The sequence below is a fragment of the Cimex lectularius genome, unplaced genomic scaffold, assembly GCF_000648675.2.
Source record: "Cimex lectularius strain Harlan isolate CLEC.00 unplaced genomic scaffold, Clec_2.1 scaffold200, whole genome shotgun sequence".
Classification (NCBI taxonomy): Eukaryota; Metazoa; Arthropoda; class Insecta; order Hemiptera; family Cimicidae; genus Cimex; species Cimex lectularius.
In genome coordinates this window covers 1,349,087-1,367,554 of record NW_019392893.1, presented here as the reverse complement: position 1 = coordinate 1,367,554, position 18,468 = coordinate 1,349,087, and the positions used below count along the sequence as shown (strand labels likewise).

General features: G+C 36.3%; 1 protein-coding gene across 2 annotated transcripts; it reads right to left on the bottom strand.

Moving 5' to 3' along the window:
* Positions 1–556: 556 nt before the first annotated feature.
* On the bottom strand, positions 557–8,766 carry LOC106667743. 2 transcript variants are annotated; one of them, XM_014395879.2, is made up of 7 exons: positions 8,662–8,766; positions 6,843–7,041; positions 5,687–5,816; positions 5,529–5,623; positions 5,235–5,471; positions 4,792–4,893; positions 1,070–1,174 (listed from the first exon to the last, which is right to left on the bottom strand). In XM_014395879.2, exons 2-6 carry the CDS (start codon positions 7,032–7,034, stop codon positions 4,792–4,794), a joined length of 756 nt encoding a protein of 251 aa, XP_014251365.1. In that variant the 5' UTR covers positions 7,035–7,041; positions 8,662–8,766; the 3' UTR covers positions 1,070–1,174. The 2 variants fall into 2 exon arrangements, with proteins under 2 accessions (XP_014251364.1, XP_014251365.1); XM_014395878.2 differs by lacking the exon at positions 4,792–4,893 and having other exon boundaries at positions 557–1,174.
* Between the last annotated feature and the right edge of the window lie 9,702 nt (positions 8,767–18,468).

Here is an 18,468-nt window from a genome sequence, read left to right as displayed (position 1 = left end):
GTTTCTAAAGAAAATACTACCTCATATATTTATAAAAAAGAATTTTTAAGAATAAAAAGTACAATCCCAAACTCAACTTTCGCATTTACGGACAGTTCCAGTAACCCAAGTGATGTCGGAGCGGCATTTGTTTATCAAGATTGAAAAATGTTCCCTCTTTCTCAGATATGTAGCAACTACTCTGCCGAAATAATTGCGATCAATAAATGCATTAACATCCTAAACTCGAACCACCCAGCCCTAGGTGTCTGCACAAATTCCCTTTCTACTCTATTAACCATCAAAAATAAATTTTCCACAAATCCAAGAGATTTTACTTGCTATAAAAAATAGTGCGAGTACAGCAGTTAGTTTTTTGTGGGTCCCAAGTCACTTTCAGAATAGGCCATGCTAGGTTGGTACACGGGCCAAGTATGTGTCTTGCATACTGAGAAAGGTACTCGATGTGCCACACCTAATTAAAGTATGTATGTACATACATGTACGAATTTGAGCTTATATAAATCCAAAATCATTTAAACAGAAATGCAGGAATAGACTTGAGTACATAACATTCTATGTTGGGTAACATTTATTATATAAAAATCAATTTCAAGTACATAAGTAAAATTAGATATATGAAATAAATGAATATAAAAAATAACTTATTTACCTTACAAACCTAGATTAACATTCTCTGTTTGAACTGTCTTTATTTAGAAAAATAACAATATTTCAAAATCACATCAAATTCTCTTGGACGGATATATTGCAGTCTTTATTTTTCCAACTGAATTGTGACATTAATACAGCATTTTTGAAGATTATAAATACACAATGATTGTTTTTTCATAATTTTTTATTGACTTTATTAAAGTCGTATTGAATATATTTAAAAAAATTATATACTTCAGACTGATTTATACTCGATAATTATACAAATATATCTATACAATCTAATAAATTAATAAGATCTTGTTAAGATACTGCAGTAGTAAAACCTAATATGAACGAGATAAAATAAATGTAGTTAGTCTTAGGTTAGGGTTGACTTCAAGCGTAGAAGCATGACTGGCTTCATCCATTAGACGGGCGTCGGAGTTGGGATTGTATAAACTGTACTGTAAGGCGTTGTAGGCCGTGATCCAGCAATGGAGTTGGTTGTTGACGCAGCTAACGACGCCATTGTGCTCAGCTACAATTGACCAAGAAAACATTTGATCAAAATTATACTTCAGTTCAAAACTGTTAAAGGGTTAGTCAAATTGTTCCTGACAAACATTGCAATAAATATTACTTTGTTCACCTTATCTTCATTAATTTCTCAACACCAAGATTTTATTTATAATGTACTTCGGTTATAATAATTAGATGGTGGTAAAGACCTCTTGTTGCCTTCCTTGCTATTTACAATGTTAGTTCAGTGTTATACGTACCCAAGTGTACTAAATTCATTTAATTATACCACTTAGTTCTTTTATGTCAGGTTGTGAAAAAATAGCAATTTGTGTGTTTTTACAAGTAAAAAGCTGAATTTGACAAAAATAAAAGCATTAATAAATAATTATCCTTCTTTCTTCATTGTTGTATTCTTTGTTTTGTATATATGAAAATTATTCTTTTATTTTTTGTCAGAAGGATGTAGTTATCGATCAACAGTTGTTAATTTTAGGAGCGGATTAGGGATGTGGTCCATTGAACAAAACTTTTAGAAGTTTGTTAAGCTTTTAGTTATATATATATATTTTGCCTACCTCAGGGCAAATTTATGAAAAACATATATGAATAAGGGATCTGGAATCAAATGGGCTCGCTGTTAAAAGTTCTTAGTTATGAAACTATAATCTAAAAATTATTAAAAAAAAGAACTTTAGGACTTTAAAAATGAAAAAAGCTCATTATCAATTGAAAATATTTGTTTTCTATTATAAATATAAAGAGGTGTTTTTTTTTTTAAAGTGTTAAATCTTTTTTTTATTTCAACTACAGGGTTATATGAACCCCAGGGGTGCTGGTTTTTAAAAGAGAAAGTGAAAAAAAAAAGCCCATTTGAAAATATGTCGGCCCTGCATTCGAACCCGGGACGGAGAGTGATGAGGCTATGTCAAAAACTGTTGTGGCTACTAACACCTCTTTTAAGTCCTAAAAGTTTTTTTTTAAATTGTTTTATAATTGTTATATTTATTTTTTTATAATTTATATGTATNGTCACAAACAATTTCACTGATGCAAATTCCATCCAGAAATGGCAGGCAATTCACCATCATACGGAAACATTTCTCTCACTTTTATTTATTTTGTTTATATTATTTTTTATAATTATGTTATTCTAGTTTCATAGCTAAAGACTTGTAACAGAGAGTTAAAATTTTCGAAGGTAAAATTTAATTTAAAAAAATTTTTTTTTCTTCATAATTTCGGTAAGTTGTGCCATTTTCAATTTCAATAATTTCTTAAAACATTTTAAATTCTTAATAATTGTTTTACAAAAATAAACTTTGTTGAGAACATGGCTGACAAAAAATGGCAGGTGGTTTTTAAAAGGAAGTCTCAATATAAAAAATAAAAATAAATAAATAAAATTAAATTATATAATTTTGATACTTGCACGACCTTTGTGGGTCTTTTTTTCAATCAAAGAATGTTTTTTATGCATTTTTTAAAAATATTTGTTATCTACCCTCCAATGTATTTATCTATTAGGTCTTTTCTGAGTATAAAGTAGTATTTTTTTGGAAATTTTTAAAAGAAATGTAATTGTCATAAATTTGTTGAAGTGAGGAGTGGTCAAGAATGAAGTATTTTACATAAACACCATTTTCATTTTTTTTTTTTTTTGCACCAACGTTTTGACTTTTATTCAGGTCATCGGGTGAAAAACAAACATATGTTGATTTGAAAAAATAATTTTATAATATAGAAATAAATAATAAAAATTTCAATCAAGCATTTCATTCTCATATAAAGTGCGCAATTCTTGTTGTGTCATGTTTGTTTCTTGTGAAATTGTTGTGAATGTTATTGTATTTTTCATTTTTTACTCACAAATCTATCTGGGTGTAATTAGACCTGCCAATTGTGGTCCACGCCATATTTTTTTTTTTTACCGGTACATATTTTGTTCTTGTAAAGTACATTTGTTAATAAAAGCCACATTACACACTCAGGAAAAAGGCTCAGGCTTACTCCCTATATTGTATTGCCCCTGTATTGTCTATTGTATGGTTTCCGTTTACCCAAAAAATGTATGCTAACTATGTTTTTTCTTGCGCTTTGAAAAAGATTCAGAGGCAGAAGAAGAACAAAATGTTCTTCTTGATGGTCGATGTTGTCTGATCTAGCAATGGCAATAAATATTTTACCAGATGTGTCATATACGAGAAATTCGTATGTGGTAAACATTCAGTGGCGACCAAAAAACCGGAATGAACAAGTTATGTACAAGATTCATAACGGACCAGTTAGGTAATAATTTTGTCAAACCTGCATATGAATTGTTTAAAAATCTTACAATTAAATAAGTAATATAAATAAACTTTTAGCATTCACATATCAATTTTTATTTATAATTTTTATTTAGAAATTGTGAGATGCGGTCTGGTGTGATGTAGGTTTCAGAAAAACATTTTCTTTATCGTGCCAANTGACATTCATACAAATGAGTAATCCTGTAAACGTAAACAGAATATTTTATATAGATTTTTTTTAATGAAAACTTAAAATCCTGCATTATTTTCCGGACAACCCAATACTTTTGACTGAATTTTTAAGTCGAATCTTTCAGTGTCACAGTTTGAAATGTGACTATCTGATGGAAAAATTCACAGCCAAGTCTCACAAACTTAGTTTTTCATGTTCACTCATTTGAATTATACTTATTAATTTTTTCTTTAAGTGTCAAAGCACATGGTGAGGCATATTTGATACTACTTGCTCTGCTCAAGGAAGGTGTCTGCTTGACAGGTGTCCATTAAGGGAAGTTTCACTGTATACTTATTTTTAAAAAATCTTTATTGTACTAGTTTTTATTGATCATATTTGAGGTGTATTGATTTTCTAAATCTTCTAAATACTGTTTTTTTTGCAACGTTTCATCAAATTTATGCTATCGTGATGCTGGCTTTTGTTTTCAAATTTAATCTAATTTAACTAAAATATACAAACAAAATAACTAACGCAGGTGGCAACTATATCACATTTTGGGGAGTTTTTTAATTTTTGTGAGATTTTCTCTTGTGAGATTTTATTTTTGTTAGTGTTGATTGTTTAGTAGTTATGGTAGTTAAATTAGAAGGAAATTAAAAAATAAAAAAAGCTTGCATTTATGATATACATTTGCCAAAATATTGCAAAAATATACACCTAAAATGTAGACAGTAAATAACAGTACAAATCATATCTTTCGTACAAATTGAATATAATTGAAATAAATCTGATATTTTTTCAAAACTTAATGCTTACCATTCAACGATTCAAGTACCTTATTTTATTGTACAAAATACATTCCTGTATTAATTTAGTGTGAGATAATGATACATAAATTTTAATTGCAGTATTCATAAAATGTGATCATTGTGTTATATGAATGTTAGGTGTGCAGGTTTGAAAACAAAAACATAATAATTATATTCATTAAGTGCATTAAAAAAAAAAAAAAAAAAATAATAATAAAAAAAATCCACCAAGGAGAAAAATCATCCCAAGCTGTTATTGGAGGTGTGGTTAAAAATATGGCAAAGCATTCTTCCTGTCTACTCTAACCACTCAGGGTTTTTAGACACCGAGGGCAAAAAGTGAGAGCTTGTCGCTCACCTAATGGACAGGTTGTGTAGAAACAGTACTGTGAGGCGTTGTTGGACGAGATCCAGCTAGAGACTGTGTCGTGGATGCATTCAGCGACTGCATCGTCCCCATCTGTGCAAACCATCTCCTTTGTTTTGGTATTTTGTCGGTTGCACAATTGTTAAGAATAAAATATGGCCACATGTACACAAGAGGAGGGGGAGTTTGATTCGATTTAGAAGCAAAGAATTTCTTTTTGATACAATTTTTTTGTAAAGAAATTTCTTTTGCTCCAAATCAAGAAGGTAATCTTATAAATTTTATACAAAAGTGTGTTCTAACTAACAATTTCACACAGCAATGAATATCATAATAGTGGCCACAAAAATTATATTAATAGATTTATAATTTTTTTGGCAGAAGGAAATAAGCACAAAATTTTGCAAAATGTTATTCTTTGTCTTATAACGTACCCTGAGATGAGCGAGGTCCTCTAATTTGGTGAGATCAGCTAACTCCAGGTACAGCGAATAGATGAGAATCCAAGAATAGACATTGAGAATGCAGAATATTGTCCAAAAAAACACCATCATGATGTTGTAACCGAAGATGAGGTCATTCACGATCGAAAAGAACAGAGAGGCTAGGATGCGTATGATGGAAAAAATTGCAAAACAGTATAACCATGGTACAATTTTTTTCTCATGTTCCTATTGAAAACGTTACATTTAATATTCTGAGTAACCAGATTTTATCAGTGCAATTACCTTTCTCAACGCCATTATTAACATTATGCTCGAAACAAAAACGGTCATTGCTGATATCACAGAAAACAATGCAAACAAGATAAGAGTGTTTCGCACTGGAAATAGAAAAAAATCAAATATTAAGGAAATAAACAAATTTAATGCATTTTAGATATTACCATGTTTGTTTCCAACATAGACAAACTCATAGCTGATGAAGTAGAAACCGTAGTGAGTCGAACCAGGAGCAGCCAAGGCCAGAGAGTATAGATCAAAGACGCCAAATATGACTGTGAATATACTCAGGAACTGGAAATTTATAATAATCAATAAATAAAAACAACTTCTATGTTACATTATGCTTGAAGTGTTAATCATTTGGTGGGTGATAAATATGACCCTGGAAGGAAAACAATGGTTAACTATACATATAAACTTTATGTATATTTTATAGTTTTTACCTTAAGTTAAAACCAATTTTCAAAACGATTATTCATCTTTTTTTTTCTGAGGGTTCGCAACAGCAAAGGTTATATCAACCCTCAGAGTACCGTTGATTTTGAAAAAAAGCCCATTTGTAAGTATGTCGGGTTCGAATGCAGGGCCGCTGGATTCAAACCCGGGAACTTTACCTTTCAGTGATGAGCACTGTGTCAATGCCTAAACTGTAGCGGCCACCGACGCCCCCTCAAAATGATTATTGATTACAGATTTATGAACTCTCATGCTAATAAATACATTCACTCTTAATTCACACATAATGAACACAAAATGAGATATCTATCAGTATGTATACAAATAAAACATCTGTGTTTCCTCCAAAAATTGGAACAGAAGTCTCAAATACTTCTGCCGTGCTCAAGCACAACTCTCAAATAGAGCGGCATTCCTACACGCTCTCCATATGGAGCCAAGGAATGGCACCCTTCAATTAAGAGGGACAGATTCTTTACACATATTACACAAATAACCTAGTACTCAATATTCCACCATCGACCTTCTCACAATACACATTCTAGCTAATAAATATTAGCACTACAATAAAACAACCCTGTGCCAAGAAAAGGCACCCTTCAATTAAGTAACAGATCAAGCAACCTTTCTCTACATGTTTGATGCATATTCAGGCATTAGACCAAAAATTTCAACCTTGTATGGCTTATAGTTAAGTGCATGAGGATGATCCTTTTCCTACAAGTCGGGCCCTCCGAGTACCACCTGGGCTTTCAATTTTTAAACTGAGTTCTTAACTTTCTAGATATTAGTATAGACAATTAAGTTTTGTCATCAATTTTCTAATTGTTATTACTATCATTATATTAATGTTTTGCTTACCAAAGAATAAGTTCCAGCGATCAGGGCACCCCTTTGGATATCGAGGAAGTAAGCATCCTGCACCAATGGCCTCCGGTACCAGGGGATCTTCAGTGATCTGAGCGAACGGGTTGATTTGAGATTTGAAGTCGATCTGGTTACATGGGAGTAAATGCTTGGTGTCCCCGTACCTGGGTTCGTCAACACTGCCATTTAATGCCTAAAAGAAAAAAGTGATAACAGAAGTCATAACATTTTCTCCTATAAATAATATTAAAAAAAGAGACAGATTCTAGTCCATTGTTATTAATAATGCTTAGTTCCTTTTTTTTTGTATTGTGTTTATTTACAGTTAAATAAAACTTCGTTACTATTAATTATTCTTTTTTGTAAGGACTTGGTTGAAATGAAAAAGTCAGTCACGAGCGAGATTCAAACCCACAAACTTCGAATCCTGCTCATAACACTGACTTTTTCATTTCAACCAAGAACTTATATAAAAAGAATAATTAATTGAAAGAAGTAATTTGGTCAATCAGACCACTAAACATAACGGATTATTCCTATTATAATTTTTTAAAATATGCATTGTCAAAATACATACAACAATGGTAAAAACAAAATGAATTGAAATGTGATTAACTCAATCCATTCCATCTATCAGTCTGCTTTATCATTTAAGGTAGGTGTGATATTTATGTACACTCTGGATCAAGTTATGGTCCTGAAGAATAAAGCAAATTCAGTTGCTACTGCCAAGGTCGGTAATTTTGGGACAGAGTCGGTCTTCAAGGAAATTTGAGATCGCCTGTAAAAACTTAAATATGTCAATCTGTAGATATATTTAAGGATGTTTCGCTCTGATGATGACCTTAAAATAGGTCGAAAGCTTTGCATTAACAACTGAAGATGATCTCAATAAAGATCGAAACGTTGGCACTATGAAGAAAATGTTTTTCTGAAACCTACGTCACACCAGACCGCATCTCACGATTTCCAAATAATCATTAACAACTGAATTTCCTTCTTCATTCAAGATCATACCTTCATCCTCGAAAGCGAAAAAGTGTACTAAAACCAGAAACTCATGTGTTATTTATTGTTATATGGACAAAATGTATTCCTTAAAAGTAAGCCCATAATTTTGTCATCTTTGTCTTTTGATTCTTGTCAGATTTCTAAATCAGTCTGCCTACACTGTGCCCATACCATGGACACATCTTTGAATAGATAACAACCACGCCAGATATAAAAAAATAAAATATATATTGTAAAAACAGTCATTTTCTTGCCAGCCCAATAAAAAAAGAAGAAAAAAAACTGTGGAAATAATTTATTGAACAATGGAAACTTGATTTGTATCTTTATATTAGCAATTCTTTCTAATCTTGTGAGAGTAAACACTGAACATAAATAAGACCGGGTACGTCCCTGTAGTAAAATTCACCTCAAAACCCAAATTTATGTCAACACATTATTAGTGCCTTCATAAAATTTAAGTTGTTACGGCGTTCAATGAGGAAAATAAAGCTTTGGTTAAGTTGTTGATTGGCACGTACACAATTGACGTACACAATGAATTAATTTACCGATGAAATAAAAAATCACTCGTTTACAAATTTATTGTACGATCTTGAACGACAAACAGACGGAATTTCTTTTAAAAAAATAAAAATTTTATATATTCGTTAAACTCAGCATTTTGTCAATCAAAGTGTTACTGTATATACAAATGCCCAAAAGGATCAAAACTAAAAATATGCACTTGTTTAAAATTAAATCTATATTTGAATAATTCTATTAATAAATAAAATAATTCACGGGATAAATTTGAAATTACCTGTATTTTTTTTTTTTAAGTACGAAAACAAAAATAGGCGTGACCTGTGTATTATTTATTTACTGGGGTTGGGCCGATCTCACTTTCTGAGCTGAGTGAATTAATTGGCCCGACAGACTGAAGCGACATTGACGGTATCTGTTTGAAGCTTATATAAACGTCATCATTGGTAAAATCGGTTCATGTTTCATGCTTAATGTTTTATGGTTCATGTTTCCGTTGAAATGTAATCCCTTGCGCCCTATTCCCTAAATGGGCCGATATGGGGCTGCTTCCCTCGCAGCTTGCTTCCGCCGTGACCTGCTTTCATGCTGCTGAGAAGAACCTACTTTGCTTCCTGCTTCCGTTTCCTTGCTTCCTTTTTTCGTTTTATTTGAAATTTACAACTAGAGAATTAACTACAATAAGCAAATATAATGCTGAAAAATAATAATTGACTTGCATTGTCATGTGAGGAAAAGTCATTCACTAGTGACACTCCGATGTAGGTAAACCAAAGTTAAACACTTGTCACTCGCAGTCACTCGAATTAAGATCACGAGGCCAATGTTTCAGTCGGTGGTGTGGAGTATCGGGAAGTGTCGTAGAGGAAAGTTTGATTTCTAAGGGTCCTGTGAATGAAGAGAGGAATTTTTTTTTAAACGAGAGCTCGTAACAGCAGAGGTCATATAAACCCTCAGGGTGCAGGTGTTTTTGAAAAAAGCCTATTTGTAAGTATGTCAGGTTCGAATGCAGCTGGATTTGAACCCGGAATCTTTACCTTACAGTGATGTGCGCCGTGTCAACGATAAACCGTTGCGGCCACCGGCGCTCCAGAGGAATTTGTATCTTGATTTGATGGCTTGGGAAACATAAGGGATATTTAGATCATGGTGAAGGGAACGATTGGACATATAGAAAGGGGCATTTGTAATACAACGGAGGGTTTTGGTCTGGACTGAATTCTATAGGAGTTGGGTACTTTGGCTGTGCCTCATATTCCCATGTCCATGTTGATTTTTTTTTAAATTTTTTATATTTATTTTTGGAATCAGATGGTTGCCAGAGCCACTTGCAATATCATATAATAATGTACAATGGGTTCAAAATAACAAATAAAAACAAGAATAACAAATAAATTAATTAATACAATAATTACAACTATTATTACAACCCTTATTTTAATATAATCATACTATTTTTTGTATTATTCAAGAAGTTTTCTTTTGCAAAGATCACCTCGCTAGAACAGGAGATTATTATATTTGAGTATCCTCTCATATTTCCCATTACGTTTTTAATAGCACTCAGCATCTTCCTCCTTTCTCTTCGTAGAGTGGAGACATCATGATTATACGTTCTAATGTTTCTATGCTACCGCACGTGCACTTTTCGTCTTGTACCTGATTTATCTTTTTTAAGTAATATTTAAACACACCGTGATTGTACCTAACACGTCGCTTTTTTAAGAGTAATCGTCGAAAACCAGGGTGTTGTCGAATGGCAGGCAACATTTTTTTTCCATGTCGGTAATGGGTGTAATAGATTAGTCTTTTACTTTTAAGAGATAGTTTGGATCGTCTGTCTAAAAGTCGAGAAAGTATCGTCTATTGAGTAATTGTTTAAGTCTAGTATGCTGATTCCACGTGAGGCGCATGTCGATCCTAAGTAGCGATCACGTTTGCCGTGGGTTGAGGAACACTATTGAGATATTTTTATTCTCCACTTTTTAAGCCAAGGCTCACTGATGGTAAGGTGAGACTCTAAGGAACGAACGGCAAAGACAGGATCATTGTGGGTAGACAGGATTGCAGTGTCATCTGCAAATGTGAACAAGTATTTGAGTGATTAGGTATGTCTGCAGTATACATTAAATAAAGGATTGGACCAAGCACACTACCTTGGGGGATTTCTGCACGGACAGGATGGTTGGGCGATGGGAAGAACCGTATATTACCCAGCAATAACGGCCGGCAAGGTAGGACTTTAGGATAAGTAGTCGGTAGTAGGGAGGATGCCTTTGAGTTTACACAGCAACCCAGTATGGCAGACCAGATCGAATACATAAGCAACGTCGAGAAAGACAGCTGGACAATACTGTTTTTCCCAAAGGAGGATGCGATAACGTCTATAATACGGTAGCATTGTTGAACCGTAGAATGGTGATGTCGATGATTGATGATCAGGTATTAATTGAAGGGAATTAAGTATGGGATAAAGATGTTGTATGAGGAGTTTTTCAAGGAACTTTCCCATTAAGGGGAGGAGACCTATAGTAGTACTATAGGGCGAGACGTTGTGCAGTGGTTTGTGGGGTTTTGGGATCATGTTAATTGAGGCAAATTTCTATATGGTTGGTAAATGTGTGGTTCTTAGGACGGAGTTTTGCAAGTGGGTAAGGAAGACATGGGCTTAAGATTAAGTCATAACAGGGGGATTTTTTACGAGGAAGTTTGCGTGTGAAGTGCGTTTGATATCAAATGATAATGCTTTGGGGCGAGTTCAAGTGGCAGAGGTTTGTCTACTTCAGGTTCGACTTGTGGAGTAAACGTTTTGTACAGTATTATTATGCATGTATTTCGTGCGTAAAATTCGATGTTACCATGCCCTACTCAAAGATGTTACTTTCAGTTTAACTTTCTTTCAATTTAAAATCACGGAAGTGAAATCCGCCAGCTGCCGGTAGAAAATCTCTACAGAAGGGGGTTTTCATTATCTAATTATTTATTGCAAGTAAAAAAAATATATCTAAGGTGTGAAAATACTTATCACTATAAGTATGATTTCTGGTAAAATCCTAAGAAATTCTATCCCATTCAACAAGAACAGCCGACTTTTCTATGGTGTTAGGACCTGGGTTTCGCCGTTTTACTCGTCTTATGTTGGTCCCAAATGTGATTGGGTTCAATTCTGGATCGAGGTGGCAAGCACTCAATTCCAACTCATTCAGGTATTCATCCGCAATACGTGCTCTATGTGGCCTGGCATTATCCTCCATTAGCCAAAATCAATGTGAGGAGGGATGGCAGTACATGTTCTTCAATTATGTCAGGTAAGTACCTCTGTGAAGTTGGAGATCTTCCTCGCACAACAACCAATCGGTGCGGGCGTCCAAGGAATGCCACCCCCCAGAACATCAATAATCCACCGTGGAGTACACCTGACGAACCTCATACCTTTCTCCTGAGCGTCTCCATATGAAATTACACCCATCTGAAGATATGAGACCAAATCGTCTAGGTGTTAGGATCTCTGTTTCGCAATTGTACTCGTCGGTCAAGTTAGTCCCAACTATGATTGGGTTCAAATCTGGATCGAGGTGGCCACACAAAGCATTCTATTCCAAACTCATTCGGGTATTCATCCACAATATGTGCTCCTGGCATTATCCTCAATTAGCCAGAACCTCTCACCTATATGAGGAGCAAGTGGCTTCACGTTCTTCGATTATGTCTTGTAACTACCTCTGTGAAGTTAGAGATCTTCCTCACACAACAGCCAATTCGTCCAAGGAAATGTCACCCCAGGACATCAATGACCCACCGTGGAATACCACCGGAGGGGCGTACCTTTCTCCTAAGCCTCTCCATAGGAAATTACACCCAAAAGAAGATTTGAGGGCAACTCTCATCTCACCTGTAAAGAGAACTCGTCCCCAATCTTCCAGTGTCCAATTCACACGTGCGAATTGAAGCCTGGCCATTTTCTGAGCTGAGGTAAGAAAAGGTCCACGAGTTGGGCCAAGCCCTGAGGTTAAATTGAGCATTCTTCTTACAGTGCTGGAGGAAATCAAAACATTTCAGACTTGTCTTACCAGATCTCTTATCTCATTTCCCGTAATGCTGCGGATTTGTAGAGCCTGATGACGGATGAATCTATCGTCTTTCTCGTCCATAGGTCGACCCTGTCCTGGTCATTTAGTGTGAAACGCCGTTTCTCTGAAATGCCGAAGAACCTTTTCACCACCCCTTCTTTTCACCTAAGTTTGGTGACAAGAGCAATGAAAAGGTATTTGGCATCGATTGAATATGTACGTATTCAAAATTGCGCTGTTAGCTGTCTGTGAAGGCTGATCACGAACCGTCATTTTAGAACAATATTTTGTTTCTTGTTTTTTTTCCTTTTTGTTAGTACTTACTTTCTTAGCATTTCTCGCTATAATTACTTTTACGGCAGCAGAAAAACCAAGTTTTGTCGCTGATTGCAATTGGAACGAGCATTTTCTAAAATAGTACAATTTTAACATGATAACTGGAAGGTCGTTCGATTGTTGAAGCAACCATGGAGGCGCCTCTCTTAAAATGCCAACGAAAAACCCTTCTCTCTTTTGTGAATTTTCGAATTACCGGAAGATCCCGTCGGCCTTTTGTAGCCGGTCCCACAGAAAGGAAACGAGAGGATTTCTGATAATAGCAAAAGGAAGAGGGCCAATTACAATGGAGATAAGGGAATCTCGGCATTTTTTTCTGGCCGTTCGCCTGGGGGGTGGAGTTAATTGTGAGCTCGTCTATTAAAGGGGTTCATATTAAGACCAAAGCCCCCCCGGCTTCGTCGAAACCCTTCTCGCGATCACTCCTCCGATACTATCCGGACGTGCTTACGCATATGTTTGAGGAGAACTTCAATTTAATCAATGTCCTGATTACAAACACTTCATTTGCATTTTAAGGGCGAAGAATTTTTATTACTTTTCCCATATGATTAATCGGACCTACTCAGAACGTCATCTTTGGTAAATAATAGACGTTCCGTGCTATACCCAAATAAAAAATGTCTTCTGCGTTACTTCCTTTATACACAATTTACGTCAAATAACGTATTCGACATTTTTAGTCTGTTGATCAAACTTATGACTATAATCTCCTGAGCTTATTCGGCTTCTTTATTATTATTAATTGATCATAGATGTCTCACAGCAAGGCATCAGATTCACATACTCCAAATTGTGTTCTGTCAGAACGTTTCAACAACTTCAGCAGCGCTCGTGTTTATACATGGAAGTTGAATTTTCAAGGTAAGTGTGAGAACCTCTGGACCTGGTGTTGTTTTGGGTCAACATGACAGTCGTCATGCTAGGTCATCTCTGGCCATGGCGTCAAACAAATATCCACAACATTCTCACTCTTTCTTAAAATTATTCTTTTCTTCATATTCCGTTCGATATTCTTCCATCACATAAACGATAAGCGAACATTCAGGGTATGCGCTTAACTACTTTTGCGTAGAGGAAGGTACGGTTCCAAAAATACAATAAACCGCACTGATACAGTCGTAAATATTTATTGTTAAGTTGGTCCGGCTTAATATGGAAACAATCAAGGTAAGTCAACCATAACTCTAACTCTGGGAATGAGCTTATTTATATATTTATAGCGAAAGGACTTACCAACGATGCTCGCCAACGCCAGCGTCTTCCAGGATCTTCTTCCTGCAGCTTCCTGGGTCGTCGAAAGTCGACTCTAATCGACTTGTCGCCATGGCTGAGTCCTCTCGCTGAGTCCCAGACAGTAGCTGCGTGACTGCTCTGACGGAGACCTCGATTTGACTGGGATGAGTCTTCAAGTTGACTGAGTCCTTAACTTGACTTAGTCTTCGAGTAGACCGATTTTGTTTCTCAATTAAAGTAGGGTAGGAAAGGAAACGTAAAAATTGTTGGGCCAGGTAGAATGGGGAATTTCCATTACGCAGCTTCCTGGACCCTCGCCGATGGACGTGAGATGGATATCGCTCAACCGGCTGACGTGACCCCAAATTTGAGGTGTCCTACAGCTGGTTGAACTGTGTCTGCAAAACCTTCCCACACTAGGTAACTTCTCGACTTTATTTAGTGAACAGGCTATTCGTCTAAGAGTTCCTATGAGTTTCAGGTTTGTAGGAAACGTCTCTTTGCTCCTTACTGGGTGGGCGAAGATCAGATTTTTGGCCTTATTTCCAATAGATGTTTGAATTCTTTATTTTTAACTGATTTTAGCAACTATTCATATAACTTATGCTCAGATGGGGACCAAGTCGCATAATCTAAGCAATGAGATGCTCAATATTCTACCAATGGCCCTATTACCTTACACATCCACTCTAATAAATATAATCGAGCTCACGATAAGTTAAACAAAAAACATTATGTGAGATTTCTTCTTGAACCTGCAGTTCGGTCGTTTCCGATCATCCTGGCATGTCTTTGTTCTTTTGGTCCATGAGACGTTGGGATTTCGCCAACAACCAAATATAGACAGGTAGACCGGGATGATACTAAACGGCCAAACTAGAAAACATTTGTTATATTGAACCATATGGGGTAGAAGACTTGTACCTTCCAAAAATTGCAACAGTGGCCAGAATACAGTTCTTATGTCAGGTGGCACCGGATCCTCCTCGAGCACCTTCCATAAACGCAGCTTTCGGCCCAATCGTGATTGTATACCAACAGCGTGGCTTTTGTAAGAACGATCTTCTTCGAAACATAATCTTCGGAGGGTCACCATGACTATTTATCTATCCCAAAAAAAAGTCAAAAATTGACTGGACAATTACTTCAGGACGTTTGAAGAAAGACAGTACACAGCTTTTACAAGGACAATTCAAGTCAATGAAGAGATTTCATAAATCGATATGTTCTTGAATATAAAATAGACAATATTACTGAATTGTACATTCTACTGTACAACGAAAAGGTTGTTCCACCCAGGACAATGTGTAAAATGAGCACGTGTCGGTGAAGAGATAGGGAATCGTGCGAGGAAATTTTTCCGCTTCGGTGTAATGGATTCGCCGATAAGAAATTCCCTTTTGAGCATACATCGTTATACCCTTCAGCCCATCATCATCCATTATCTTAAACGTGTTTCAGCGCGCTGCCTCTTTTCATTTCGTAACCGTAATTAAACTCGGCAGGGAAGACGCAAACTTATAATTTGTACTTTTCTCTATCAAGCAGACGTTAGAGCTGTCATTGTTCATTTATGTTAGAAGAAAATTATTTTTTAAATTAATTTTTAACCATATTGTTGTAGCATTGTTAAACCTTTTTCGAAAATCAAACGTAGTAGAAGACAAGTTAATATCTGGCCTCATATCACAAGTTTCCAAGTTTTTGAAAATTCCAATCATGACAACCTTATAGCAACAAACTATGTCCAGGCTCTCCCCTCCATGGTAGAAGCAGCAAAGCGAGGACGGATAGTTCAGTACTTAAGTCCGGCCTTGGCATTGGAAGGAAAACTAAAAGGAAAAAAAATCCACCTGAAACCAGCCCAATCAGACAATCAGATTTGCATCATTTAATTTTTATTGATATAAATGATTTCTGTTGTGTAGCCCATTTTCATTTATGGTTTTATTTTTTGGTATTTTTCCTTTTTGACTATCAAATTTGATTGTTTTAATTTTGCACTTCAGGCCCATATTATTAATACTTATCATATCTAATTATTGTTATATTGTTTACTTGTAAGCAAAAGTTCATGCTTTATTTGTTTTTCTCTGTGTCCTGGCACCCAAGATATCATCAGGTGTTTCACCAGGTTTTCGAAATTTTGGATGTATTCACTGACTAATTTAATGTGATTTTTTTACATCCTAATGCTTTAAAGGCTGCTTGGCTAACAGATCTTATGAGGATTTTTAGTAGGTGTATTGGTATCTCCTTTGCTTCTCTGCATAATCTGCACGTGCAGTGTTGGGTTATGCCAATCTTCTTCAGATGTCCATTTAGTTTGGAGTGTCCTGTTAAGAATCTTGTCAATATTCGCAGTTTTCTTCCAGCTTCTTTTAATAAATTCGGCTACCCCTTTCCTTCCAAGTATGTTAGGAGGTTCTTGGATTGTATGAGTCCAATGAGTCAATTTTCCCTCATTTTATGTTTATCCTTCTGTCTGAAGTGCTCATTTATAGTGCATTTCCTATGCAACAGGAGTGCTCTCTGTCACTATATAAGAGGTTTGATTAGTTAGGCCGTTATACCAATGATGACCCAAAGGTCAATTCTGAGCCTCAAGGAAAACTTGAATATGCCTAAGCATATTTTCTATTATTCTTACGTGTCTACTATTTTAACAACGACGCAGTGTAACTATAGAGTGATGTGGTTTCAGTCTTAAAGAGTTTTGCTCACTAATACATTATTACAGAGGGCATGTGCTAAAAACGACCTTTTGAATAGCTTATTTTTTCAGTGGCCCTTTATATGAAGTCGGTTTATTAGCTTCAGGAAGGGATCCAAGTTAGAGGACGTGGTTGAGCGGATGCTCGAGGACGACAGCCGGTGGCAGTGACAATCCCTCATCATAACGACACCCGGGGGCGATATTGCTGAATTTTCCCTTCTTTCCTGACGGGATACGTGGCCGGGCCGGGCTTTATTGGAAGTTTGCGAACGGCGATAGTGCACCGTGAGGACGGCGGTTCTGCAAGTGGCACGGCCGGGGGCGCATGCTTGCAGAAAGCAGGGCCGGGCTGCCTGCCACCACAATCGATACCCGGCCCCCCTTCAATTCTCACCCAGACTCCCTACCAACTACTAACTGCCGTTATTAATTCTCGCGATTCTGCCCATTTGCATACCGCGATCCGAGGGCCGCCACCGCCGTCACCGGGGGACGACAGTTTCCATTCATCAACCATCCGTGGAAATATTGACTGACCGCCGCAATTCGCGGGACGCATAAAAAACCGGATTTAATCATCACGGCTTAAAAAAAAGAAAAGCTCATTCAATTTATAACGTGATTTCATCAACTTGATTCGTCGGCGAACCAAAATACCAACATTCCATCCATATAAACTGCTCAAAAATGAATACGGATATTGCCAATTTTGTAGTATTTACTTTCCCTAGCAGTTTTATTATAAATTGCATTAAAATTTATTAGATATTATTGTTTTTACTGAAAAAGAATTTAATTAAGCGATTTTGAAAAATAGAGAAATAAAAGGTTTTAATTCCATAATTTTGTTTATTGGACAAAATAATTTTTTTGAAACAATTGATACTGTGTATAATGTTCTAGGTTTCTTCAAGCTAAAACTTCTGGGTACCTGTTAGGCATACTGTTAATAAGGTTGGCACTAATTTTATAAGGAATTTCACTCCATAGATGCTGCAACGCTGCACTCAGTTGTTGCAGGTCAACTGGATGCGGATGGTGATCGAAAAGCCTTTTTGTGAACTCATCCCACTTGTGCCCAATGGGAAGGGAGGTCTGGTGACAATGGGAGAAGGGCCAGATGGGAAATTTTCAGGTTTTCTAAACACTGATGAACAACCATTTTGCCTCTATGAGGTCTGGCATTGTCATCCAGAAATCGAAAAGCCCTGCCAATGTGAACCCTGGTTTGAGGGTTGTATTCCTCGATAATTTCTTGGACCCAAGGTGGGGTTGCCTTCAACAATACGGAGTCCAGTTCGTCCTCCAGTGTAAATCCCAGCCAAGACCATTACACCCCTTCCTCCAAACTGCGCTGAAGAGAGCACGAACTGGGGCAGTGTACGCGCCTGCTATCACTATACAGAAAGAGACGGGACTATCAGTAAGCATAACAGCATTCAAATTGGTGTTCTCTTCTCGATCTTGCTGAACCATATTCATCTGTGTTGCAGGTGGCGGGCTGTTGCTGCAGGTCGTCTCAATGAGGCATACCATGTGAGGGAAACCCAACAAACGATTACGAATCGTTTGTGTCGATAAAGGCCTTGCCAAAACATCTTGTACTTCATTTCAAAGGGTTCCGTCTTGCAGCAATGACAATATTTCTATCCTCCCTTAGCGTCGTAATGCGCTGAGATCCACTACCAGCCCTCCTATTGGCACTTCCAGTCTCTCGGAATCGGGC

Coding starts and splice junctions, on each gene's coding strand:
- LOC106667743 (XM_014395878.2), bottom strand. CDS start 7,034: ATGGCAGTGTTGACGAACCCAGGTACGGGGACACCAAGCATTTACTCC. Junction 5,817..6,842: donor TCGCTGGAACTTATTCTTTG/GTAAGCAAAACA, acceptor ATAAATTTCCAG/TTCCTGAGTATATTCACAGT. Junction 5,624..5,686: donor CTATGTTGGAAACAAACATG/GTAATATCTAAA, acceptor TTCTATTTCCAG/TGCGAAACACTCTTATCTTG.